The 27,543-nt window shown below is 48.0% G+C and overlaps 2 protein-coding genes and 1 long non-coding RNA gene across 6 annotated transcripts in view; 2 read left to right on the top strand and 1 right to left on the bottom strand.

Annotated features, from left to right (window-relative positions):
• Pde10a (phosphodiesterase 10A) overlaps window positions 1-14,662 on the top strand; it is a 187,792-nt gene extending 173,130 nt beyond the window's left edge. For all 4 annotated transcript variants that reach the window (XM_059272855.1, XM_059272858.1, XM_059272857.1 and 1 more), the window contains 5 exons: window positions 1,904-2,076; window positions 6,768-6,879; window positions 9,306-9,386; window positions 11,168-11,256; window positions 13,782-14,662. In XM_059272855.1, coding sequence (XP_059128838.1) covers window positions 1,904-2,076; window positions 6,768-6,879; window positions 9,306-9,386; window positions 11,168-11,256; window positions 13,782-13,899 — 573 coding nt within the window. In that variant the 3' untranslated portion in view covers window positions 13,900-14,662. The remainder of the gene's footprint in view (window positions 1-1,903; window positions 2,077-6,767; window positions 6,880-9,305; window positions 9,387-11,167; window positions 11,257-13,781) is intronic.
• A 1,592-nt stretch (window positions 14,663-16,254) lies between these two features.
• LOC131918664 (uncharacterized) lies at window positions 16,255-20,689 on the bottom strand. Its single transcript, XR_009381048.1, has 3 exons — window positions 20,607-20,689; window positions 18,266-18,380; window positions 16,255-16,388 (listed from the first exon to the last, which is right to left on the bottom strand). It is a non-coding gene; the product is annotated as an uncharacterized LOC131918664 (long non-coding RNA).
• Window positions 20,690-20,693: 4 nt separating this feature from the next.
• C8BH6orf118 (chromosome 8b C6orf118 homolog) lies at window positions 20,694-27,449 on the top strand. The gene is made up of 4 exons (XM_059272478.1): window positions 20,694-20,779; window positions 24,336-25,036; window positions 25,885-26,007; window positions 27,360-27,449. The coding sequence occupies exons 1-4, from the start codon at window positions 20,755-20,757 to the stop codon at window positions 27,447-27,449; spliced, it is 939 nt and encodes a 312-aa protein (XP_059128461.1). The 5' UTR covers window positions 20,694-20,754.
• Window positions 27,450-27,543: the final 94 nt, after the last annotated feature.

Below are 27,543 nucleotides of genomic sequence, written 5' to 3'. Positions count from 1 at the left end.
GGTGCTCCACAAAAGGGACTTTGCGGGTGCTCGGCAGCTGCAGGTTCCTGCGCTAGCTTATGCTTATTGCAAGTAGTTTTTAGGATGTTATCACCCAAGCTTGGTTTCTGTATAGCCCACAGCCAGTGCGTGGTGTCTTCAGCACCAGGATCTTACAGGCTCGTTATGTGGGTAACCAACAGTGCTAGCTGTTGTTTTAGAGACCTCTGAGGCCTCTCTGACCAAAATAACTTGTAGAGAGGTATCCCACACCTGGCAGTGTGGTTTTATTTCATAGTCCATGACTTCTGGGAATGGCCTTGTCCACCCATGCAGAATGCCTCTATTTGAACTCTTTTTAAAAAGTTGTATTTTGGAGTTAGCTTTCTAATTCTTGGGTTTCCATAAGGCTTAGGTTAACCCACCTACTACCCTTCCCCCCCTTCTCCTCATCCTCCACACCCCCAGTATTCCTCACTCTCCTCTCATCCCTTCCTTTACATTTTCAGTTATATTGTGAAGTAGTAGGTTTTCATATGCTTTTCTGTCTTAGTCAAGGTTCTATTGCTGCGGGGAGACACCATGACCATAGCAACTCATACGAAAGAAAGCATTTAACTGGGGCCACTTACAGTTTCAGAAGTTTAGCCCATTAGCATCATGGCAGAAAACATGGCTGTGTGTAGGCAGACATGGTGCTGGAGAGGCAGCTGAGAGTTCTACATCTGGATCCACAGGCAGAGAGAGAGAGAGAGAGAGAGAGAGAGAGAGAGAGAGAGAGAGAGAGAGACAGAGACAGAGACAGAGACACTGAGCCTGCCTTGGACTTCTGAAACCCTAAAGCCCACCTCCAGTGACACACTTCCTCCAACAAGGCCACACCTACTCCAACAACATCACACCTCCCGATGCCACTCCCTATGAGCCTATGGGGACCATTTTCATTCAGACGATTATACTTTCCTTTGGGCTAGCCTTTAACTTCTTCCATACTCTTGCGCTCCCCCAAGCTTAAGCCTTTGCACCCCCAGCACCCCACCTCTCCACTTCTGTTTAATCCACAGTCTGCTCTCCCGCCTTTCATGAATAAATCCCCCCACCAATGGTCCCTTTCTACTTCCCTGGCTTCCACTTGATGCCCAAGTCTTTTGTGGATGGCTTCTACTATGGGAGAGCCACAGTGTCTGCCACCCATCTGTAAACCCAAATTATACCCTCTGCTGCAGCCAGGGTGTCCTGTTCTTCTGGCTTGGTGTAGGCATCCTTCTCTGGTAATATCATCTCATGATACCCCCACATAGCCTGGGGGCACAGCCCTGCACCCCTTTTAGTTATCACCGAGTACCTCAGTGTTCGTACCTCTTGGGGTTCTTTTTTTTTTTTTTTGCCTCTTGAAGTTTTTCTCTTTCAATTGGACATTCCTGGACCTTCAGTGACTGTGCCTAATGTGTCTACATCTCATAAGCTACAGGAAAGTGGTTTGCCATTTACAGTGGGACCTGAAGTGGTTGAGCATATAGATGGTTTTCTGAGCATGAGTTTCAGTACAGCATGAAATGACTGCAGTTAACTGGCCCCAAAGAAAAAGCTGCTGGTAACTTCAGTATATTATATTTCCTAGCCTCATCACTACACACACACACACACACACACACACACACACACACACACACACACATACACACACAAGTAAGGTATACTAAAGTCACTTGGGGTTTGTGATAGCAAGTGGTATCCTATGGGCAAAATGGTCCACATGAGCAATGGCTCTATCATTACAACTGAACAGTCCCTTTGTTTTCCCGAACTTGTCCTTACGGTGACATTTGGCATTGTTTGTTGTCCATAACTGTTTCAAATAACTGACGATGCCTTGAGCCTAGGCATGGCTGCCATGGGTGGTTTTCCTCTGGTCTCTCTGTAGCTGGAAGGGCACAACATCTTCTCCACCCTGAGCTCCAGCGAGTACGAGCAGGTGCTGGAGATCATCCGCAAAGCCATCATCGCCACTGACCTCGCCCTGTACTTCGGGAACAGGAAGCAGCTGGAGGAGATGTACCAGGCAGGGTCGCTGAACCTCCACAACCAGTCACATCGGTAAGGATGGCGTGGCAAAGGCTACGAGCCTGATGCCTGAATCAAGAACTGTAATTTGGCGTGTGTGTGTGTGTGTGTGTGTGTGTGTGCTTGCGCGAGCGCATGCTCTCCATGGAGGACACATGAAGGGTGTCCCTCTGGTGATGGGCGTTTTGGTGGTGGTTCTGCCATTTCTCCCGAGGATGGTTTGCAAAGTGGATTCAGATTCATGTCCAGTGTGTTGTGAGCCACTCACCTGCCTCCTGCCTGGATGGTTCTCAGGTGGCTCACAACATTTACTGTTGTGATTATCTATATCCAGTCAATCTCTCCTGGGTGGGGCTATCTTTACTCTAAGGTGCACGGACAGCTACTTACTGGTTCTGCCTCCGTCTCTTCTGGGTTCCATCCAGACCTAATCTTCAGAGTTCTTGCTAGAGGATGGTCTAGAAGTTCACTCGGGTGCCCGGATGTAAAGCAGATGGGTAGAACTGGAGCCCAGCTCTTCGGAGTAAAGGGCATCCTTGTAATGATGTGGGTGCCTCAGCCAGCAGTGGCTGCAAATTTCCCTTCACACCAGCGCTTGTCCACATTCTGCAAGGCTCAAAACTTACACGGTGTGTGGAACTGTCTTTCGGAAGAACTACAGGGGAGACCCTCCTGCTTTCTCACACACAGCAAGGCCTTGCCAGGACTACATGAGCCATTGTTCACAAAGTTCCCAAGGGGCCATTGGTGCCTCTAGTTCCTCCTGCTCTGCCTCCTGGAAGTTCACAGGGGCAATGTGCTTCAAGTCTCCTCTGCTCACAGTGTGTGCGGTTCTTGTGCTTAAACCCTGTCGGGGACGGGTGTTGGTTTGCATGCTCTTTATGGCTCCTTCAGAGAGATATCCGACCCTCATGAAGTATGCGTGGTTTCAGAAACCCACCCTTCTACTTTATCCTTGGATGTATTCAGTTATTTTTAACTAAATAGTCGCAAAAATTAATATATTAATATAGAAAAATTAAACATCAAATTGAAAATCTATTTTTCATGCTTGATGCGTATGGGCCTCTATGTTGGTGGCGTGAATTAGCCGTGACTAGTTTGTGTTGGTTAACAGTTTTGAAGGTAATGCTTGTTTGTCCTAACGCACTTCAGGACGAAGAAGTATGCGCAGGAAAGAGAGAGGCATTCTTTCCACTGCCCTCTGATGTCATGTGCTTGCTATGATGTTGTCCTCTGTCCATTCTGTTCCTCCAGAGGTGTACACAGCATGCCCGCAGTGTGTACTCAGCTACGCGGCTTTCCGTTCATTTTCAAAAGATCTATAACACCGTGTAACACAGACAGTTGTAAAGGTTCCTCTCCAGGTTGACGGTGACTGTTTCTAGAGTTTTCCATTATAAACAATGATGCAATAAACTTTGCTCACGTGATCTCTCCTATGAACCTTGAAAGTACACAGCATAGGGCTGGAGAGGTGGCCCGGCGGTTAAGAGCACTGGCTGCTCTTGCAGAGGACCTGAGTTCAATTCCCAGCACCCACATGGCCGCTCCCAACCAGGGATCCAGTGTATTTTTCTGGCCTCTGCGGGTGACAGGAAGGCACGTGGCGCACAGACACGCATGCAGACAAAACACGGATGCACATGAAATAAAAAAAAAAAGTATATATGGCATATATTGCTAGAAATATATATACATTAAGTTTTAAAACAAACGTGCTAGGAATTCACACATCTTCTAGCATGAGGGTGAGAACTGTTCCGTGACTGCCCTGTGCGCTGCGCTATGCTGTCTGTTCATGTCTGGCCTGTCTTTCGCTGGTGATATCAAAATTCTGTGTTCTTTTTCACAAATATTTTTAGGTGATTTACAATATTTATTATGTTCTCCCCCCCCCCCGTGTGTGTGTGTGTGGGGGGGGGGTCTGAGGATGGAGCCCAGGGCCTCATACATGCTAGGCAAACCCTCTATTACTGAGTGACACTGTAGCCCCAGACTCTCTGTGGGGAACAAAGAGACCTGAGTTCATGAAGCCACATCTGTTACTTGTTCTTATCCAACCCCACAGCAATGCAAGGACTTCATCCATTTCTCTGTGTGTTTTCTAGTTCAATTTTTATATTTAGCTCTGAATTATTACATTAATAGAGTTATATTTTTATTTCTTCTTGATGTATTAAATCAGCATCACTTAATGAGTAATTCATTCCCCACGCTGAGTTGAATATGTAAGTGTTTTGTAACCTGGGAGGTCTCCTTAAGCATCTCCACTAACCATCTGACCCCCCCACTGCAGTCCACATCTGCATTAAATCTTACATATCGGCAGGGTAATCTCCCCCTGGCATTTATGTATTCATTTATTTATGTAGGAATCCTGCAGGGAGCTGTCACTGAGTAACTCTCTTTTCTGAATGTTTTGTGTGTACATCTCAGGGCTGGCAGGAAAGTGACGTGGTCAATTGTGCCCTCTTGTTGCCTAGATATTTAAAAAGTCACTAGTGTGTCCCTCTTCTGATTCACTGTGCCATTTCAAATGAGTTACAGGGCATCACAGGCCTGCACCCCTGCACTGTACATGTTTCAGAAGCAAGTGGGTAATCTGCTAAAGATTTTTCTAATTATAAATATCCACTCGACATTTTAGTTGAGCTATATTACATTTAATTATTTACTTGAAAGAAGAGTACAACGTCATTTTCCAAAAATATCATGTGACTTTCTAGTTGTGGGCTATGATTTGTGGTTTGTTTTTTGCCCACCCTATAGGTTTTTTGATACAATTACATGTGTTATTTGCCTTTCCCAACAAGAAGTTTCTGTGAGAGCAGAGCAGGATCCAGAACTGCTAGGTGAAGTGAATGGGGCCAGAGTGCTTGAAGTTTCCGAGGGACTGTGAGCACATTGTATTCCGAGTTGCTTTTGGCTTTTACTCTGGGGTTTGTGGTGAAAGACAGGTCACCGTGAGGTCATGCCAGAGTGCTTCCTAAACAAACCCCACTCTGGCACAGCTGTCCCAGAGAATGCTTTCAGGGTTGACATCTAATTCCATTCATGAACAGAATAAAACATCCATTCGGGCATTTCTGAGTGATTGTGACCATCTAACTGATTTATAATTACGAATAAAAACAGCAATTATACTTAATATGGACCCATGCCAAATTTCCAGGCTGTTTACTTCCTCGTGAGCAATAAAATAACAGTTCTGCACTGTGTTGTCTAAATAATTCTGACAGTTCTGATCCTTACACCAGCAGTTTTCTGTGTGGGGTTATTTCCAGTGGGAAAGGTTTACACATTTTACAAATCCCGGTGCTGTTATCATTGCTTTTACAGAGTTCTGAAATGAGAAATATTTTTTTTCAGATTAAACCTCATTATACTATTTAGCATAAAAATGTTGGGGGGTTTTGGTGAAAATTCATTGAGTGAGATTGACTTATTTCAATTTCATGGAAGAATTATTTGTAAATATAACACTAGTTTTCATGGTCTCCGTCTGTCTAATGCATTTACTAATTGAGAAAGGAATGACAGGCAGCTGTACGTGATTGTTGAGTGTCCCTCAGTTATCCGCCCCGACCTGTAGCGGATGGCACAAGCCCTCTGGATGTTCCCTTTGAAAAGCCAGGCTGCCAGCGAGAGAAAGAAAGGAGATGGGCCGATGGCACACAGCGCTTTGTGATGTGGCATTCGGGAACCTGTCATGAGGACTATTGTGAGAGCCCTCTGCAACCCTGACAGATGATCCTGACAAACCGTCTCCATTGGTCCGGGCTGTGTCCCTAACGGAGAAATCCCGTGTCCTTTAGGCTCACTGAGGACACGTGAGCCGGAAGTGTCGGTGCTATCTCAGCCCTGGCACCGTTCTGTATCTCTGGTGATGACTGGTCTTTATAAACGATGTTATTTTCTCCAGTTAAGGGCAGGATGTTATAATTTCTTCCTTCACTTCGCCACACTAAGAATCAGAAAACTCGGGAAAGTCACAGGGAATATGTTTCTTGGAATTTTTAAGCAACTACTGTTTTTCCTTAAGAGAAAAGATTTAGCTGTGCTTAGGCAAATAGGAAGTTGGACATGCCGTGCATCGCTGTAGATACTAAGAAGCTAAGTGGAAAACTCCTTGCAGAGTCTGAGTTTGAACATGCTTTTGCTAAACAGCATGGCCTTGGAGGAACATGGTCCACCCGACTCTGCCCGCACGCAAACCCATTGTAAACCCAAGTCCTCCTCTGACCCTGGTCATGCTGCTGCTCCCTTGAAGAAGTTTAGCATTTTTGTACGTCTCAGACTTTATGGGTATAGGATGAAAGCATGGGGCAGGTTTTCTCTTTAGGTGACATTAAACTTGCAGAGTCCGTGAAATGAAAGCTTGGCCCATAGCTCTGAGGAGGACCAGACAGTCTGTAAGTAACAGAATGCTGCCTGCTGTGTTTGTTCAAACAGGGATACCGAGGCACCAGGAGCACGGAGCACACTCCTGTGTGACTTGTGGTAGAAGGGCCTGATGTCGCCACTAAAGCCACTCTGCCCTCTAATTCTACGTTGCTGACATGCCTGCCAGACTACATGGTTCTGCTTCTTAATGCTTTTTTGGTCATCAGGAAGTAATGCACAGGCAAACCTCGCTCCCGATGATGCCTGCACCCCCGCCGCCCATTGGTCTCCAGACAAAGTGCAAATACTGCGTTCACCGGTTTTCTACTGTCTTCTAGAGACCGTGTAATCGGGTTGATGATGACTGCCTGCGATCTTTGTTCTGTGACGAAGCTATGGCCAGTTACAAAACTGACAGCAAATGATATCTACGCAGAATTCTGGGCTGAGGTATGTCCTTGATTCTTGTGTTTACTCAGACATGACCAAGAAGTGGGAAGGTGTTTCAGCAGAAATCAAACATGGTGGCTATTCACTCTACCCGATACCTGATGGGTCATGTTAACAGTCACCTTGGACAGCTGTGGTCAATCACACACCATGACAAATTTAGCAGTTATAACCATGCAGCGAGAACTCTGTTACAGTCTACCCGACTAAGGGCGAGTTCCCTGACCCTCACAGAAAGAGTTGGGGACCGTGCTCACTGAGCATTGCTGCAGCAACTTTCCTTTCCTGACAGCTGACCTTTGCTCACTGGGTGTGTATTACTGGATGCTGCTTTAAATGTATACTGGGCACGGAGGGTTCTGAAGCCCTGGGCTGCATCTCCCACCGGTGAGGAACTGGGGAGAGTCATCCTTATTTGCCTCTGGCATAAGACATAAGTGTGCTCACTGGCCAGCTCAGGTTCTGCTCTCTGTAGGGCAGCCAGCCTCTAGAGAGTGGTCCTCAACATGTAGGTCGCAATCCCTCAGGGGATTAAATCACTCTTCACCAGGGTTTGCCTGAGACCATCGGAAAATACAGCTATTCACATTACGATTCATAACAGTAGCAAAATCACAGTTATGAAGTGGCAACAAAAATAATTTTGTGGTTGGGGGTCACTACATGAGGAACTATACTAAAAGGGTCTCAGCATTAGGAAGGTTGAGAACCACTGCTCTAGAGCGCACACACACATACACACGCACGCACACACACACACACACACACACACTTTTTTTTGTAACAGAACCTGTCATGCTTAATTAATGAAAGTGAGATACGCTCTAGAGCGCACACACACACACACACACACACACACACACACACACACACGCACTTTTTTTTGTAACAGAACCTGTCATGCTTAATTAATGAAAGTGAGATACACAGGTCTCAAATGCACTAATCCTTCACTGCCACGGTCGGCTCAGGTGTATGTGTGAGCTGCAGTACAGTCTGTAAACACCGCCTGGGAAAGCTGGACCGTTGTTACACCAGGTTTTACATACTATGCAGAACAACGTTTGAGTTCTAAGCTGTGAATGAAGGCGTGACAGGCACACAGTGTAGGTTCCCTCCCTGCATACCCCTTGCCGATCACCCAATCCAAGGCGGATAAAGCTCCAAGCTTTGCAGACAGTCTCTGGGACCTTGTCCGTGGGAGGAGCCACAAGTAGTCTCCAGGTCCTGTGGGTTGATTTACCCCCCTGAAGTCCAGTGTCTCCTCTCCTTCCCACCATGCTGCTGCCTCCTCCTCTACCCCTCTCCCGCCTCCACATTCCTCTCCTGTGCCTTTCAGAAGGAGTAGCCGTGATGAAGCCTGCAGTCTTGGGTCACGTGGCCCCAGAGCACCCGTTGCTTTGGCCCTTAAGAGCTTCCCACCAGCACGGGGATTCAGATCTCCACCCCACCCCTCACTTCCATAACCTGCCTCTGCAGTTTTTTAAGCTACTCGTTGGGTGCCTGTCCCTTGCTTGTCCCACATCCCTGGGTTTCCTTTCCAGCGTCATGCTGCTCTAAGCACACACTGACGCTGCTTCATTTGACTTGTGACATCATCCTGGACAGGAACTTGGTAGGCTTCACCCATTTGGATAGAGAAGAAAGCAGCGAGACCCACCAGTCTCTGAATTTAAAGAGAGGAGCTGAAGCATTGGAGCTTTGAGGACCTGGGTGGTACAGGGCAAGTTGTAGGGCACAGTGCTTTAAGTGAGGGGTATAGGAACTCCTTTCTGACTCTAAGGAATCCTAGAAGGTTTCAGTGTAGGGTTGTGATTTCCGAAGGGGGAAAAAAGTTCATTTAAATGATGAAGTATGCATCATTAAGAAGATTTCAACAAACTTTAACGAAACAGAAGCTAGTGACTTTGTAAGAGCTGTAAGGATGCTGTGAGCATCTTGTAGCATTTCTAGAGGAGCAAGTGGTATGATACAAGCACTCATCCCAAAGTCTAGTATGCAGGAAGTCCCTTACAGTGTCCACTCACAGCAGGAATGCGGTACCAAGCTGTGTGTTAGCCGCCCCGGATCCTCAGTGACAGTTTTGGCAAGCCGCTCATCATCTCTCCGTCAGTACCCTTCAAGCCCAGCTTCCCTCATTTCACACAAAGGAAGAACCGTTTGAAAAGGAAGCAGGGGTAGCCTTTCCACCTTTTCATACCTCTCACCCCTCCTGCTGTACAGTGGCACCAGAGGAGACGTTTGGGTGTCCAGGAGCTTGGCAAAAAAGAGTGTCAGGACACAGTACCAGACAGTGACACATGATTGCCATTGCTTTGACCACATGTCTCTTGGGGCATGAGACATTTTAAAGAAAATTTTCATTAACATCAAAATTTTGTATGACTCTTTGAAAACCACGGGTAACTTCGCCCTGTCTATTCTAGGGCGATGAGATGAAGAAGCTGGGGATACAGCCCATCCCAATGATGGACAGAGACAAGCGGGACGAGGTCCCTCAAGGACAGGTACGGAGGACAAGAGCCGTCTCTGTGGTTGTCTGTCTGTCTGTCTTCCCATCATCTGTCTATGGAACTTGGTGGTTTGGAGCCCTGTGTGGACGGTTCTCAAACACAGAGCTCCCTGATCCTGTGCTCTGTCTGGTTCCTGGGTTTGTGGGAACCTGTTGGGGTCCTGCCCACGCTGGCCTGCCCACGCTGGGGTGCAGACACCTGACTCTCTTCCCCTTCACTGTTTCTTTTGTTTTCCTGTTTTACATTTGGTTATGAAATTATTTGAAATACATCTTGTCATTAAGGAAGGGATTTAACAAAGTCTTTCTAAACAGTTGTAACAGAGTCTGTCCCCAAAAGGATTCCGTTTTAGGATTTTCAATCCGAAAGATAGTTCCTTTTAAAATAGACTGGGCTTTGCCAAAAGAGGGACTCTTTTTGTAGCATGAGGGAGTTTTAAATAGTTCTGAGACCCACAAATACTTTCCAATGCTTCTAAATTCTAAATAGTTCACTGTGAGAATATTTTGTCATGACAGTGAAGTACTCCGTTCTCCGGGACATAATCTTTTTCTCGGGTGTTGTAGCCCAGTGACTCCTTGCTCAGATTTAGAATAAGAAAACACCTGCACGTGCTATGAAACTAAAAACAGACCTGCTGAGGTGGTTCATCCCTGCAGCCCCAGCCCCCGGGAGCCTGTGGCGGGAGGTTCGTGAGTCCCAGGTCCACCTGGACTGTAGACGAGAGAGACACTGTCTCAGACTTATATCCAAAGCAGAAATGTCTGAGCACTGCTCTCGCATGAAGCCTGTGACCCTAACTACTGCAGGAAAAAGCAAAGCCAAGCTGAACCACTTAGAACCCCTGCTGCTTCTGCTCTCTAAAGAAGCTACTGGGCTAGCCAGTGAGGCCACTTCGCCGTCTGTTGGCCAGTCATGAAGTGGGGCTCCCCAGTGGAGGGCAGTGGTCTGGTCTTTGGGCAGTCCTACAGTGATCCGTGTCTGCCCTTCACTAGGTAGGCTGGGTAATGTCAAACGTTAGAACTGTAGTGTCTCAGAGAGAGAGAGAGAGAGAGAGAGAGAGAGAGAGAGAGAGAGAGAGCACTGAACTGAAGGGCAAAAGTCTGAGGGAGGGTGGGGATGGCACAGGGCTCAAGGTCACAGAAGAAAACCAGAAGTAATGTCAGCTGCCCCTGAGTGCTGAGCGGGAAGAGAGCAGGCCAGGGGAAGGACTGTGGGCCTGACTCTGTGATGTCCACAGGGCAGCGGTCACGTTAGCACAGGATCTCCACAGGCCTTGGATTCTTAGTCTGACTAGTTTAACCTGTTTAACTTACTCAAGTTTTGAGTCCCATGGGTGTGCACTGCAGCAGTGTATTAGGGATTTGTGTGTGTATGTGTGTGTGTGTGTGTGTGTGTGTGTGTGTGTGTGTGTGTCCTTGGCATCCATCTGAACGGTCTGTCAGCTAGGCAGCACTGGTCCTCTCAGGGCCCAGAAGACACGGCACAGGCACAGCACACCACACACGGCACACACACAGCACACACAGTACACACTCAGCACACACAGACACAACACACAGCACACAGTACACACTCAGCACACACACAGCACACACACAGCACACACACACAGCACACACCACACACACACCACACACACACACACACACACACACACACACACACACACACACGCCAGAGTGGCTGACTTCATACTTAGGCTTCAGGGACAGTGGGAGCATCAACATCCTAACCGTGACCTTGTATTGTTTCCCCGACCTCCCTCTGGGCAGCTTGGATTCTACAATGCCGTGGCCATTCCGTGCTACACCACACTGACGCAGATCCTCCCGCCCACAGAGCCGCTGCTGAAGGCCTGCAGGTAGGCACAGCATTCACTCACCAGCCTGTGGGCGTGTGGTATGCACAGTCTGTAGTGAATCTTCTGATCTGAAGCTTGTGTGTTGGCTCTGCTGTCCGTTTACCGTGTGCAGTGGGTCTCGGGTGGGCCCAGCTGGCTGGTTTCCTCAGGAATGAGAACCCCACTCTGCTTTCTTTCCTTTTTTTTTTTTTTTTTTTTTTTTTTAGATTAGAGTTGAATCTCAGACACTAGCTGACGCTAAGGCATCCTGTTCTGTAGCTCAGACAGGACAAATGGTGCCCCACCCATGCCATGGACCAAGGCAGGTCAAGGGACAGCTGTGTGCACAGGACCCCTCGAAGTAGGGGTCTCACCTGTGCTCCTTGTGAGCCAGGCATGAGGCATCTCCCTGAAGGCAGTGTACCTCTTACCATAAGTGGCTCCCTCCTAGACCTGTGAACATCCTGTCCGTGATCTGTGCTGACGGGACCCCGAACCCCAGATCCCTGCCAGGCAGCACCCTGCAGCCTCCGACACCCAGTGTGGCCTGCAGACGCTCAAACATGCCTGTCACAAATCTCAGAGTCGCCATGCATCTCCTACGGTGACCTACATAGTGTATGAGGAGAGCATGCCCATTCATTCCCTCCAGACAGAGCAGGAGGCCCTGTCCCTGTGCAGAGGAGTGTCCAGCACTGCATCTGAGGACAGAGCTGTCTGCTCAGGTGATTGTCAGGGAAGGGGCTTGGCCTAAACTGCAGCAGGGACTGTGAGTGGAAGGGAGAAAGCGTGGGTGGGTGCCCTTCCTCTTGGGGGTGCTTTGCCTCCTCCCATGTGCCCTAGCCGCAGATCCCCTCCACCTCTGCCCCACCTCTTCTGAGATCCCAGCTCAGTTAAGAACACTGACTTTTTAAAGATTCTGATTTTCTTTTTAAGAGAAGTCCCTCTCGGGAAAGCAGGGGGTGAATGGTGTCCAGGCTTTCTCACGGCCCCGTCTTGCCCAGGCTGGGCAGCTGGAGTGGGCACTAGGGAAGACGTGGGCATACGTTTAGCCAGAAGTGTTAGAGAAAACCCAAATGTGGTGTGCTCCAGCCTCTGTTGTGGACGTTCTTGAAAACACCAAACCAATAAAGCCAACAAGGAGGGCCATTTTGACTCATTTGTTTTCCTGTCCGAGAGACGGCGTTTCTTCCATCCAATCCTGGAGAGCGCGACACCTGGCCCGTCTGGTTATGCTTCAGCGGCCCGAGTCATAGGGAGTTCCCAGGAATTGATCCACAGAGGCCAAGAAGGATGGCTCCACACCTGGGCTGTGGCTCACTCCCTGAGGGAGCCACACACAGAAGTACTGGCATCAAGGGGCAGTGGGGATCGCAAATCATCTGCATCCAGACCCTCAGTTGAAAACCCCTTCCCTGTCCGGAACGCCATGCGCTGTAGTACATATTACAAGCGGGCAGGGTCCATGGCTGTTGGGCCTTCAGGCACAGGCCTGACTGCTGTGGCACTCAACACAAGCACCTGGAGGGTGTGGTCAGTGGCTTTGGGTAACCCACCTCATTTCTTAAAGACCATTCGAGTGTTTAAATACTTTGTAGACATGAAGACTAAGGAAATTACCAAATTTAGTATGTGTCATTTCCAAACATATCAGACTACCCCTGAGATCCAGGAAAATGATACTCAATGTTATGGTACAGATTAAGAGTCTTACCTGGCTTCCATTGTATGTTAGGATATTTTTTTCCCCCAAAGGTATTCTAGCATGCTTGCTAATGAAAGAAAATTAGGGGATTTTTTTTTTTAGTAGTGTTGTGTATAAATTTTGTCAAAGCTCCTTTCTGAGATTGGCTTTGTGTAAAAGGAAGCCAGGTCAGGCAGGGTAGGGTGGGGTGAAGAACTCTGCCAGGCTCACAGGGCAGGCTCGCACAGGAGGCTGTCACCATTGCTGGTTGTAAGGCCGTATGCCTGTGATGTTCCAATTGAGAACGAGGAGAAAAAAGATTAGAGGTCAGTAGGAGAACGGGGCTCCCATGGGAGGTCACCAGAGCAGAGGTTCTGCTTCTGCAGTGGGATGTTCTGGAAGTCCAGGTCAGGGAATTTGAGATGTTTTACACACGTGAGGCTGTCCAGATTAAACGCACCAAGGAGCGCCTAACTGGCCTTCCTCGGTCCGTGTCACTTGGGTGGTATCATCCCGCTCTCTCACCTGTGACCCACCCCTGGCTGCCCCTTGCCCCGATCAGCCCCGACCAGGAGCCCTAGGTACAGCTGCTGACTCCGTCATCCTCAATAATTAGGAAATACGACCCTCGATCCAGCTCAGCACTTGTCTTGGCAGCCAGTGGAACAAGGTGTCCAGTGCTCTGGTGGCTCTGGTGCTCACTGCTGAAGAGCTATGGCAAGAGGCCGCCGCGCCTTGCTGCCCCACACCAGCCACTGTCAGCATCAGAATGACTCTGACAAAGCTCACTTGTCCCACACGACTGATGTCACTTCTGAAAGCCAGTCCAGAGGTCATCTGTAACTGTGTCCTTTGTTCCTAGGGATAATCTCAATCAGTGGGAGAAGGTGATTCGTGGGGAGGAGACTGCGTTGTGGATTTCAGCCCCAGCAGCTGGCAAGGGGGCATCTGAGAAGCTGCCTGTGAAGGTTGATGACTGATCCCGGCGAAGCACTCGCCTGGCGACTGACCCTCATCCTGCTTCTTTGACTTCGTTCCTTTTATTTTTAAGCGGGGGAAACCTCTCCCAGAAGGTACCATCACACACACACACACACACACACACACACACACACACACACACACACACACGTGAAGCAGACGACCCCTGCTTGCCGCTCACGCCTTGGACAGTGAGCAACCTGGGCTCCACCTGCCTTCTGAATGCCATCCGCGAACAGGCCAGCGGTGCGCTGGCCTTGGAGGTGGGCAGAGACCACAAGAGGGCTTCTTGCCTGGGTCCTTCCATGAGGGTGTGGCCAGTACCCTGGTTCTGTGCTTCATCTCTGTGGCAATGCTGCTTGGTGGCATTGGTTATAAACAGGACATATCACCTCCTTGTTGTGGCCTGGGACATAGGTAACGAAGGTCACAACCCGCGTGTGATAGAGAAATTCAAGTTGCTGATTGTAGGCAGACTAAGGGTGTGTTCCTTCAGTTTATTTGGGGGCATACAGGCAAGTCAGCTCCACGGAAGGAAGAAGACCTCTGCCCTTGGTCGAGGAGACACAGGGTACATCCCAGGCATCTGAAAAGTGCAGCTCTTACTTCAAACCATGTCAAAAATTAAAACACTTTCCCCCTCACTGTAGACTGTAGCCTTCAGCAACTTTAACGAAATCCTTTGCACAGAGAAAATAAAAACAAGGCATATAAATTTCCTCCAGCAAGAAGATCTGTGAGTAAACAATGTGAATTTTCAAATCAGTTTCTTTATATTTTTATTGTGTGCTAGGGCAGCATTTTTATCACATCCAAAATGAAAGATGATTCTAAATAATACCCCCTTTCATGCCGTACGCCCTTCAGAGGCGCCAGGCAGTGCAGCCTCAGTTTCCTGGAATTCCAATCTCTCCCCTCACTGTGCAGTCAGGCCCAACAGGAGGAGGTGCAGGGCCACCACATGGACCGCTGATTACGACCTCTCTGCCACTGTCATATCCAGTCCTCCTCAAAGAACCCCAAGTGTGAATAGTTCTCGTGTGTGACTTTCTGGGGACTGCTGCTGTGTGAAGTTTGAGAAGGCAACAGAGCCCTCCGGGCCCTTCCTGCTGAGATCTATGGAAGTCCAGGTTCACACCGTGAGGATTTTCAGGACAGTGGCATGGAGTCCCTGCTTGGTGGTTGGTTCTCACTTAGTGAATGAGTCTTGAGAAGGTGGAGGCTGGTCAGGAATGGACGGCTCTCTCCCCACTCTGGCAGGCGTGTGAAAAGTTGCTCTGAAATGAATTTCTGAAATAGACTTGGATACGCTCGATACTGTACACACCACTGCTTAGAGAAGCTTGGCATTTGCAAAAATCTGTTCGGTTTTCTTCTGCATACTGACTGATGCAGTAGCAGAGTGGGCTGGACACAGACCTTGTTCTCATCCTCACACCACGCGTTCAGTTTCCTCACGGGCTTCTGGGGAAGTCTCCCTCCACACTCCTCCATTAGCTGTTGTCCCCGTATGAGGTAAAAGGTGATGCCAGCGAACACCAGGGCTGTGCACACACGCGCACATGCACACATAGTGTGGGGACAAACACACAGATGTATATATGGTGCACACACCAGACAAAAGGAAAGAAAGACCACCGTATTTGAAAGCGGTGATTCTCCATGTTGGGAAATGAGGCCATGAATGAAGTGTCGCTTCTGTGACTGTTCACAAGTGGAAGGCTGAAGCAAGTCCACTGTCCTCATACCGATATGTGGCACTAGATTCCACAAAAAGCCGCTTTATCCACACAAGTTGATCAGTCATCTGTCTTGGAAGCTTGATTGCAGGAAGGGGCGGCCTTTAAGATGGTTGCTTCATTCTGGCATTTTGAAGGTGTGCGTGAAGTGAATTCTGTCCCCCGAGTATGGAAAAGGATCCAGGTCATGGGACTCCTGTGACAATTTCATGGTTGCTGTGGTAATAAGAATGTTACAGAAATCTCTTTGAATTTGACCTAGCCAAGAATATTGTATGGTGTGGCCTCTCCTGGGGCAGTTTTGCAGAGGAACCTGCTAGGAATTTTCTGGTTAGTCCGTCTCTTGTGAAATGTCAACATGAGAAGCAGTTTGGGTAAAAGATTGTAGCTGATAAAACTTTGTAACATTGTTTTCACCATGTATGAGACTCAGGAGGCCTAAATTTGCCCAAAATAAGAGAGGCCAGGATGCAGCCGTGTTCAGTTAATACTTGCTTTTAGAATTCATGCAGACAGGAGTGGTTTTTGTGTCTTGGCAAATATATTTAGGACAGGCACTTGAATCCTGCCTGAGTTTTTTTCCACTTCTTTTCTCACCGTGCTTTCTCCCACAAATTCTATAGTCGTGGTGGTTGTTCAATTTCTTTCCACACGTTGTGGTACCTTTGTGTCTGGGAAAATGTTCTCGGATACCTAAGTGCATGCCAACACTAATGTGAAGTATTGAGTCAGGGCGGTGAAGTACAGTCCTAAAATTTGTAAACATCAGTTAGTTGATTAGATCAAAGTGGGTGTGAGCAGCTGAGGAGGCGGTGGGAAGCGTGCCGGGGGTGACAACAGCTTCCTACCTTCCTAGCATGTGAGACACAGGAAGAGAGAAGCGGAATCCTATCCCCAGCTCCTTCCGGTTTGAAGAGTATGCTGCTGCCTGTCACTGTGAGGCTTCAGGTGACTCATTCCCACAACAGACAGAGTCAGTTTGACCTGACCTGTTTAGTGTCGGGTTCCTCTTTCTAGCATGTGTTAGCGTTTTTATTTTGTACACACGCAGTGAACTCTGCTTTTTTCCGCTGTGTTCATGTATGTGCTAGAAGTGTGAGCACAGCCTGCCTGTTGCTGCATGACGGCCTCAGGGACCGACCAGGTCTTCCAATGGGCTTCGCTTGGCCTGTGGTATTTCTGCTCTCTTGGGTCTAAATTAAGATCTCAGTTGAACAGGACTAAAGTATTCACCCTGCCTTGGCCTTGGGCCCTTATTTTAAATGCTGACTTTCCCCCTCTCTCTCATGAGCTCATCTTTGACCTTTCTCAAGTGTAAGGGACAGTGTGTGTAAAGGGGCATGTCCCTGGTTAGGTCCATCTTTGCTCATCAGGTTCCTGTTATCATCGCATGTCGCTGATATCTACCCTGGGGTCCTCTTGTTTGTTGAGAACTGTGGCTCCAGTCAGAGGCACGGATGGATCTCTAGGGTTCGTGGCTCCTCAGCTGGCTTTGGTACTGAAAGTCACTTCTCTCTTTGTATTCCAAACCCGCATTTGCTTTGTGCTCCGCTGGCCTTGTGTGCAGGGGGATTCTCCCCTTCGGTTTCAACTATCAGTCTGACTTGACAGTCAGTGTGAAGTTGGAGTTAAGTCACGTGTGCTGTCAGCTGTGGCTTCCCCTTGCATGACAGTTACATTTCCACATGGGAGTTTTTGTTGCTGCCCATTTGGCGGCATTATTTACACTAAGTTTAAATTAGAGATGCACAGTGGAGTACAACATTCTTACTGTTAAACAGAGCTGTACAATGTGATCAATAGAAGTATTTAAGGCATTTTATGCATTGACAAAAAAACAGAGTAAAAGAAAGAAAAAATGCTTAGAGGTGTCCTTGTTGCCAGTGAGGAGTATAGAACCACAAAGCTGATGTCTCCTTAAGAAAAACACACTCAGAACCCAAAGAAACACTGCCTCAGTCACCTGACTTGTCCCTGCTCAGTAGTGGAAGTTGGTGCTTTGTGGGCTGTGAGCAGTCTGCCTGCTGTTCCTGTAATTGTGAGGATTTGTAACTGAAACATCGTACCTAGGGCTGACCCTGGTTGGGGGGCACAGGATAATGCCCAGACACCAGGGCGGAACCTTAGCTGCATACAGAGTTGGCCACAAAGGAAGTGAGCACACACATCTCAGTGCTTAACCTCCAGGAATATACATTTGCAGATGTTTTATCTCTGATGTAAATTTTCCCCCCAAACACTTGTTTTTGTCTAGCCCACCTAAAAGATCACTCTACCATGGGCGTCCCCGCTGTCTTCTTTGGTTGGGTCACCTTAATCCCCAGTCTTATGCTGTATCTAGAATAGTGAATAGAAATGGCGTGTGGGAATACTGTTTCCATATGATCTGTTGTATGGAGTATATGCTACATGTTCATTTACTGTACAAAAGAAGTGCAGTTGATTGATGCACAGAAGTATTTCTGTACAGGGCCCTACCTATTTAAAAATCACGTACTTGCCCAGAACACTGTGAAACACTTTCCAAACTACAAGTGCAGCGTCTGGATTCTTTCTGAGAAGAACAACTTTCTCCACATGAACATAGGAACAAAAGAGATTCTCCATCCACACCCAGCCAAGGCACCTCAGAGATCACGGTGACAGCCTCCTCTCTGGCCAACACCCGCGGGAACAGGAGCACAGGTCCAAGCAACTGATCCTCGGTGGATGGGTCTGCAGCCAAAGCCTTAATGGGCTCTCTTTTGGAGAGGGAAAGAAAGAATTCCAAGTTAACAATATCCAACATTATTATAGTCGATGAGTTAGTAAATTCCAAAAAGATGATTTTATATGTATGACGTTAAAAAAAATCTTTGTAAAGTGCGCAAGTGCAATAATTTAAAGAAGTCTTATCTTTACATTTATAAATTATAAATATTGTACATGTGTGTAATTTTTCATGTATTCATTTGCAGTCTTTGTATTTAAAAAACCTTTACTGTTACGTTTGTATAATAGAACAGTAATCATTTACTATAACTCGGGCAAGGTGTAAATAAATTCATAATTCAAGCAGCCAGTATATATGCATATATGGGTGTTACACTGCAAAATCTCTATCTTTGTTCTACCCACATGCCTAAAGCAGTAACGAATCTTTTGTGGATATGTAATTATACATATAAAGTATATATATATGTATGATACATGAAATCTATTTAGAAATGTTCATAATTTTAATGGATATTCTTTGGTGTGAATAATTGAATACAAAGTTTTTAAAGTATCATCTCTCAAGTTTGCTCTCTTGTTTGTGGGGAAGACGACAGATGCCCCGAGCGACTGCCCACGGGCGGCAGCCGGATCTTCTTCCCACAGGCGCTTGACTGGGAGAGGCAGGCTGCACCCGACGCAGCTGGTAAAATGCTTGGTCTCTGTGGAGAGGAGCTAGAGGACACCCTCTTTGTATAAACGTCGAGTCTACTCCTGGATCATACTGGGGTTTGTGCTCGTTAGTTTTTTTGGTGAGTTGACAAACAGCCACAATTGTCTGGGAAGAGGAGCCTCAACTTAGAAAATGCCATAATACTTGGCTTGTAGGCAAGTCTGTGGGGCATTTTTTTTTTGATTAATGATCAGTGTGGGAGGGTCCAGCCCACTATGGGTGGCACCATCCCTGGGCAGGTGGTCCTGAGGGCCTAATAAATGAGGCAGAGCAAGGCATGGGAAGCAAGCCAGCAAGCAGCGCTCCTCCATGGCTTCTGCATCATCTCCTGCCTGCAGGTTCCTGTCCAGCTTGAGTTCCAACTTCCTTCAGGGATAGAGTGTGACCGTCGAGTTGTAAGCTGAAAGGAATCCCTGCCTCCCCAAGTGGCTTTTGATGGTCGTGTGTATGGCAGCAATAGAAACCCAAGACAGAGGCGGACTGCCGTGTCCACGGCTCCCACCCACCCTCTTGTCCTGTCTGGCAAAGGCTGACTTTCCTCTATGGTTCCACACACACGCACATGCATACCCCACACACCATCACTCTGCTGCTAGCTAGGCTAGGGGAGTGTGGCCCAGTGGTAGGGCATCCGTCTCCAAGGACCTGGGTTCTGGCCTTGCATTATAGAATTGTTAGTTCCCTTGCACACCACATCTTGACAACCGGAAAGCACTATGCAGTTACTTTTCAACAGTGCTGGCTCTGGGTCAGGATTTACTGCCGAAGTCATAGGTCAAGGTCATAGGTCATGGTGGGCAGCAGCAACTCTGCTCTCCGAGGCTTTCCACAGTGCATGCATGGCCACTGCTGCTCAGGAGGCTCCTTCCTGGGAGGACCCAGATGTATCGGGTCCTTCCATCCCTCGGCCTTCAGATGCCCCCAACACCACGTAGAAGGAGAACACAGAACAACGTGGGTAAACCAGGGATCTGCTTCCAGAAAAATCCAGTTTGGTTTTGACAGGTCAGTATGTTGCACAGATAATAATTGAATATACTTCTCCTTCAGTTGCTTTGATGGAATATTAAGCAACAGGAGAGAGTGTGGGTTCTGCTGTATTCTTAAGGCCAGACAGGTATTCGACCCCTGACATTCTGATTTTGTCACCTAGGGGGTAGAATGCCTGCACCGACATAAACCATGACTTGGAGCAATTCTTTCTGGCTGGAGAAAAAAAAAAGGGAGTGGCGTGGGTGTGCAAATCAGAGTTCTTTCCTCCCTGCCCAGCCTTGGGCACGTCACCAGAACTCTAGCATCTCAACTGGTGACTCCGTCACCTTGTAATCACACCACAGCCCAGCGTTACTTTAGTGCCCACTGCCCTCTGGGCTAGAACCAAGGACTGCAGCAGGTTCATGGGGACACCACGGGGATGAGTTACCTTTTGTCCCCAGGCCCTGTAATAACTCTGCCTAGTTGCTTTCAAATCCGAAAGAATGTTTCGTTTTGAAAGGTAAAGCCAGTGAGCATCCCTTCCGTGCTCCCAGGCAATACTCACAGGCTTGGCAGAGGAAAGATGGGAAATGCTGGCTACCCTGCCACCCTGTGGCTGGGCCCCAGAGCTACCTTGTGGGGGAGGGGCTCAGAATGTTTACTGTTCCCGTGGCAACGGCAGCCTTGGCTCGCAGTTGGTGACAAGAGGGTCGATGGCTAAGGATCAGGAACCTGATTGTAAGTTGTCTGTCCCTATTTTTGTGTTTGCCTGGCTTAAAGTTGATGTTTGATTGCCCGGGAAAGCCCGTTTCTCAGAAGTGGTTTTGAAAGTAAAAGCCTTTCCGGGCTGGAGGTCAGCTGCTGGATCAGAATGGTTTGCTTGGACTCAGAGATGCGGCGGTGCTTTCAGAAGTTAAAGAAGCCGGCCATTTCTGTCCACAACCAGGACCAGAGCAAAGGACACGTGCTCACCAGTGTTCCACCCAGCTCACTTTTCATTCGGTCCAGGGTCTGGCCCAGGAAACAGGGTGGGTCTTCCCACCTCAGTGAACCCATTTAAGAAAATCCCTCAGGGCATGGCCTTAGGGCAACCTCATCTAGACAGTTTCCCTCCAGGGTTCCTGTCGGGATTCTATGTTGGGTCAAGATGTCAATCAAAAGTAGCCATCCCCATGGTGTCTGTGCCACGTTGTTGGATGTGTGTGAAGGTGTGTGGTGTGCATGTGTGTGTTAGTAAGTACAGTGCCCTGGAGGGAAAGGTGCGGAGGGACTCACTACACTGGCTCAGTGTTGGTTTGCTTTCTTTAGAGCCGAGCTTTGAGAAACTTCCTGTACCACACTGCTGCTGTCTTGGAACATGACTTACAGGTCACAGAGAGGCAAGCAGTTGGGTGTCTTTCTCGAAGGCTTAGTTTATTGACAACATAATTAAAGAGGGGAACAATTCACATGAAATAAATCCAACAACCTGACAATTGAGCTCTAAGTGATGACACCGAGACTCAGAGGCAGAGTTCACTCGGGGACAGTTGGGAGAGGTGGTGGCACCAAGCAGGTTGCAAGTCTGAAGGCCCAGTGCTCACAAACCCCCACGGCCACACCCACTGGTGGGCAGGACAGTGAGTGGACGCTGGCTCCACTGCAGATGTCCCTTGAAGGTGTCGGCGGCCAGCTGACACAGTCTCAGTTGTGCTTAGTCAGGTCAGCCAGGGTGCCGGACACTCACCCCCACAGGGTCAGAGCCAGCCCATCGGCAGGAGATCTGGGGAGACTGGTCACCCGAAGGGTCTCTTGTTGTTAGAGTACCTGTATGGCTCCCGTGTGCTGAGGTGCATTGGAGACCAGCATCCGCTGAGCCTTTTGAATGAAGCCTGGCTTTTTATGGCCCTTCTGAGGCTTGTCTTATCTTTGCAGACCTTTTGACCTCTGCCCCGATTGGTGTGGGTCACCTGATCCCAGGACGTTGCTGTCAGCACATCCTGATGTCAGGACAGTGAGCAAGAGAGCCTCCGTTTTGTGTCTTTATTTTGTTCTGTAATGAATTCCCCCCAAGTGCCTGCTTTGAGGAGATTTCTATCAGGGTCCAGAACAGATGCTACAAGTGGCTAAGGATACTAATCTGAGGGATAGTCAATGAATCTAAGCACACTGAGTCCGTTAATCTATTCACTTTATTCTTCTAAGTCAATTCTGTCTACATAGTTTCTTTTCTGTTCTCCTAGCTCCTCTCAGTCCCTCCTGCTCTCAGTCCCTTCTTCTCTTCTCTCATGTCTATCTAGTTCTTTCCATCTCTGTCCTCATCTTTGTTCTTCTCCATCAATTCTTTTCTTGCTCTTCTCTCATATCCATCTCTATCTAGGCCTTTTCCATCTTTTTTCCCCCAAGCATATGTGTGTGTGTATATATATATCTATATATATATATCTATGTGTAGATATATAGATATAGATATAGATCTCCATTCATTAACAACTTGTTAGTAAAAACTACAAAGTAAACTCTCAGGGACAAGTGTTCTGATAAGAGTCACACTTGGCAAAGACTTGGTCAGCTTAATTGGTGACTGACAACAGCTGTAGGTTGTAAAAAGCTATCTCTTCAAGGGATAGCTACAAAGGTTACAAGGAAAGAAATTAAACCAATGAGAGATTTAAGAAAAAGGCAAAGAATAGGTGTACTATTTTATGTGATTAATAATATCCAGACATAGTTAGTCAATTAACAGCTTTTTTCTGTTAGTCACCTGAATCTCAGGACCTATATATAATTAGTCTACTGAGCCTAAAATCTTGTATTAAAAACTGGTGTAGAAATAAATACAAAATGTTAATTGTTATTTGAATCAGAGTGGGGAGGTGCTGGTGGAGGAAGCTGAGGGCAACACAGGTGCTATTGATCTCTTGAAGGACTAAGATAGACCAAGGCCAGACACCTGCAATTCCTCTCTGTGAAAGTTCTATGAAGACACTTTGTCTGGCCAATATTTACCTTGTCAGTGGCTAAGGATGGAGAACAAGACCTCTGTGTCTACAGTCCACATGGAACAACAGACCTAGTATGAAGCATATTTTAGTATGTTTTCATTCATAAAAATTGTGCAGTTAAATAAGAAACCATCTTCTAGACTATCCACAATCATGTGTGCCCATAAGATTGAGATGCAATTGTGAGATTACATGTACACATAACATGGAGATGCACAGACCCTGACATTCTCTAGAGCAGTGGTTCTCAACCTTCCTAATGCTGAGACCCTTTAATATTGTTCCTCATGTTGTGGTGACCTCCAACCATAAAATTATTTTCCTTGCTACTTCATAACTGTAATTTTGCTACCGTTATGAATTAGAATATAAATATCTATTTTCTGATGATCTTAGGCAGCCCCTGTGAAAGGGTCATTCTACCCTTAGGGGTCACAACCCACAGGCTGAGAAACACCGCTTTAGTACCAATTGGAGGGAAAATCAAACAAGTAAGCAACCCCTGTTTACTCCCTGGCATGTTTTATGGATCACATTTTAAAGGTGACTTTTCATCCTTACTAAGGAAAATTAGAATCACACATAAAACTTGCCTTCTAGGGGAAGCTTTGTTTATGTTGTAAGCAACACTGTCACGTGCATGCACTTCATCTCTCTCCTGGTTGGTGGTCCTTCTATTTCTTTTACTGTGATGAAAATACCCTGACAAAAAACAAGTTTAAGGGCTAATGGGCTTTCTGGGCTTTGGATTCCAGGCAATAGTCCAGCACACCACTGAAACTAAGGGGGCAGGGACTTCAAACAGTCACATCACACTCACAGTCAAGAGCAGAGGAAAAGGAATGCACGTGTTTCTAGTACTTAGTGCTTTCTCTCTGCTGCCACAGTCTGAGACACGGAGCACAGGGAATGGGCTGCCCGTAGTGGGCCAGTTCTTCCCACATCCAGTCAAGTCATAAAAACAACCTGGGACAGATGCACCCTCAAGCCAACCTGATCTGGACTGTCCCTGCTTGAGATTCCCGTCACAGGTGATTCTACTGTGTCCCGTGGACAATCAAAACTCTCCAGCTTGGCCTTGAAGGGTTGTGAGTTTTATGCCTATAGGAGCACCTGGGGCACACCCACGTGCTCTTTCTCCTCGGCTGCACCTGAGGTGGCCACAGGTATGTCTGACTTATAAGGACGGAGCTGGATGCTATTTTCTTGTCCTCTTTGAAGACCCCTCTTTTCTGTAACAGGCAGGCCACAGGGCTGCTTTTCCATGGGCTCAGCAGGGGCCTCACAGCTGTGTCTTCTCTCCTGAGCAGTTTACCTCAAGTGGAAGCACTGTGAGACCTATGGCGTCAAGACTCTATGCAACCTGAGGGAGCTCCTGACCCGACTCCACAAGGACCACAGGGATGATATCTATGTCTACACCTCTGGACACCTGAACCCTGACAAGCTTTACAGGCCTTCCAAGATCGTCACTGAGCACTGGCACAATGCCAACAGGCCAAGGGAGCCGCGAATCTTCCCACCCTCTGTGTCAAGAGACAAACAGACAGCCGAGATGAGGGATGCGTGGGCTTACTTCACGATCAACACAGCCCTGCGTCCCGATGACAGCCACAACACAAGGCTGTTCAGGTATTTGAACCCACGGATGGTCACTTCCCATGTTTCCAAAGAGGGTGTCACCTCGAAGGTCCCACAGGAGGAGGAAGAGGAGGAAGTCAGGGAAAGACGCGTGCTTTCTCGGGAAAGACACAGGAAGGAAGAGCTTAGGCTGCCCGAGATGAAAGTGCTCAGGTACCCTGCGATACCCTCCAGCCGCCAGTGCGCCAGGGCTGCCTCGGGCAGGGATGTGTATCGGTACGTCAGCTCCTACTTAGCTGGTATAACAAAGGCTGACAGATACAACAAGTTCCTGAGCTTCCAAAAAGAAGTGCTGGCAAAGGAAGGTATCCCGAAGAGTGATTTCACGGGGAGCAAGGTGGCTGAGAACCATGAGAAGAAACTGAAGGAGGTAAGTGGACTGGGGCTCTGGGTGATGCTCTCAACATGGGGCCGCAGTTCAGAGACCCTCATGGGCCCAGACTCAACCTGAGTACCTCAGTTACCTGTCCAGGCAGAATGCAACTAATTTACTGGTGCCCCCCAGTACCCAGCATGGTCAATGAGAATTGAGGTGAATGGGGAGGATGGTGACATTCGACAGGGGTAAGCCGGGGGTGAATTTATGATCAGCAGTATTCAGTGATCGATGGGAACAGCTTTGGAAATGCTCGATCTGGGATACAAAAGAATGTCCGCCTTACCTCCTAGAGAAGATGGCTGGGAAGAACCCGGGAAAGAGAGATGATGCAGATGCTGGTGGGTTAGAGTGATGGGGGCATGCTGGTGGGGGCTGATGTGTGAAGTGACTGTGGTTAGTGGGTTAGAGTGATGGGGGCATGCTGGTGGGAGCTGATGTGTGAAGTGACTGTGGCCTTACCGACTAGAGCAAGAATTCAGAGGGGAGAAAAGGGGCATCTATGTGTCAGAGAGCCAGAGCCCAGGGTTTGGAATGGGCATACTGTGAGAAAGGGAAGGGTCTTCTGTGCATGTCTGTGGCAGGGTGGGGAGGCAGAAGATGAATTTCTGAGTTCAGGAGGCAGGGGTGGATAAAGAAAATGATGGGAGCAAACACCCACGAGTGAGCAGGCTCTGAGCAGCTGTGGAGGACCATCAGAGGCCCCTGGATTTACCACCGACTCTGCAGAGCCCGGTATCTGGGTTGCCTTTTCCCAATGACTCCTCAGAAGGACAAACTGTTCTGAGGGGAGCGTGGAGACCCCACCCGCTGCAGGGGCTGACTCTGTGTCTTCCTTCTAGGAACTCCAGAAGATATGCACCTGTAACCCTCAGCAGTTCAACAGGCTGCAGGTCTTTGGGGAGGTCTTTGAGGATGTTTGCAACAGCTCTCTGATCTTCGGGGACCTCCTGAAAGAGATCAAGGTAACAGTACACATTCTCCTCATAATGGCTGAGAACCGTCCACAGGAAGCAGCGTGCACGAGGGATCTCGGGCCTCACAGGAATCACACAGTCCCCGGTCCACAGAGGACTCAAGAGAAGCGGCTTCCTGTCCTGTCAGTCCTGTGAGCCGCGGGAAGCAAGCACCGAGTGAACTTGCTGCTTAGGCCTGTAATGTCCCACCTAAGCTTCCCAGTGATGAGTTCAGAACAACATGGCATACACACTTTCAGAACTAGGCACGTAGAAGTTAGGAGAAGTTAAGTTGCTTAAAGCCTGTGTTAATTTTCAGTTGCTGTAATAAAATACCCAAGCTACAAGACAGGCATGGAAGACAGTCTTTATTTTAGCTTGTGGTTCCAGAGGGATAGAGTCCATCACGGTGGGGAGTCACAGCAACAGGCAGGGAAAACGTGGCGGCAGAAGCCGGAAGCTGGCTGATCACATTTCCATCCATGCACAGGAAGTGGAGAGAAATAACAGGAAGTAGAGCCAGGCTATACATATTTAAAGGCTGCCTTCGTTGGCTCACTCCCTCCAGCAAGGCTTCACCAACTTAAGGCTCTATAACCTTCCTCAAAGTACCACCAACTCAGGCCCATGTGTTCAAATGCATGAGCCTGGGGGGGGACGATTCTCATCTAAGCCAACACAAAGCCTGTGCTTGCTCTGGTTTCTGTAATGACAAGGGGTGGGTAAGGATGGCAGTGTGCTGCTTGTCTCCTGGGGTCCTTGCCGCCTCCCCTTCAGTAGGTCTCAGAACTACACATGGCAGGGGATAATATTGTTGGATGTGTGTCAAGGTGTTTTGCGACAGCGTCTTGAACTGGTCAGTAGCTGGTAGTCAAAATAGGGTTCAGTGACCATTCAATTTTATAAGTTTGTGTGTATGTGCATTTTAGTGCATTGCAGAAACAGTTCATATTTTCATATTTGAAGTGATTTTAACTGACATCCTTCATACCTATGGGATTTACACATGTAAAAAATAATCCTTGGGGTTGGGGGAATAGTTCAGTGGGCAAAGAGTTTGCAGGACCTGAGTTTCAATCCCCAGCACCCACATAACATCTGGGTGTTGTGATACACATCTGGAACTCCAATGCTGGGGCAAGTCAGATACAGGAGGATCCCCAGACTTGTTGGCCAGCAAGTCTAGCCCATCTGTGAGCAAGCGTAAGGTAGGCAGTGATACAAAAAGACACCTGATGTCAATTCTGGCCGTTGTTGCACACATGGGTGCTTGTGCACATGTATGTACACAGTCTCATGCACCCCACTCCCCATACACAAGCCCTTACATCTGGTGACATTGTTTTCTTTCCCCCCTACAGGATGAATATGAACTCTACATGGCAGCTCTTCTAGACTCCCAGCCCACAGCACAGTACAAGGTAATCACCACCAGGAAGGGCACAGAGTGAGCCTGTGTGTTCATGGCTTCATATTTCAGGAGCAGTAGGATGCTCTCAACCTGGGAGTCCCATATGTTCCTCTGTCATGCAAAATAGCTGGTGC

This window comes from Peromyscus eremicus, chromosome 8b (assembly GCF_949786415.1).
Source record: "Peromyscus eremicus chromosome 8b, PerEre_H2_v1, whole genome shotgun sequence".
NCBI classification, from domain to species: domain Eukaryota; kingdom Metazoa; phylum Chordata; class Mammalia; order Rodentia; family Cricetidae; genus Peromyscus; species Peromyscus eremicus.
The sequence above is the reverse complement of the archived record's forward strand: the minus strand, read 5'-3'. Positions and strand labels throughout refer to the sequence as shown.

Coding starts and splice junctions, on each gene's coding strand:
- C8BH6orf118 (XM_059272478.1), top strand. CDS start 20,755: ATGGCTAAGGATCAGGAACCTGATT. Junction 25,037..25,884: donor ATGAGAAGAAACTGAAGGAG/GTAAGTGGACTG, acceptor TCTTCCTTCTAG/GAACTCCAGAAGATATGCAC. Junction 26,008..27,359: donor ACCTCCTGAAAGAGATCAAG/GTAACAGTACAC, acceptor TCCCCCCTACAG/GATGAATATGAACTCTACAT.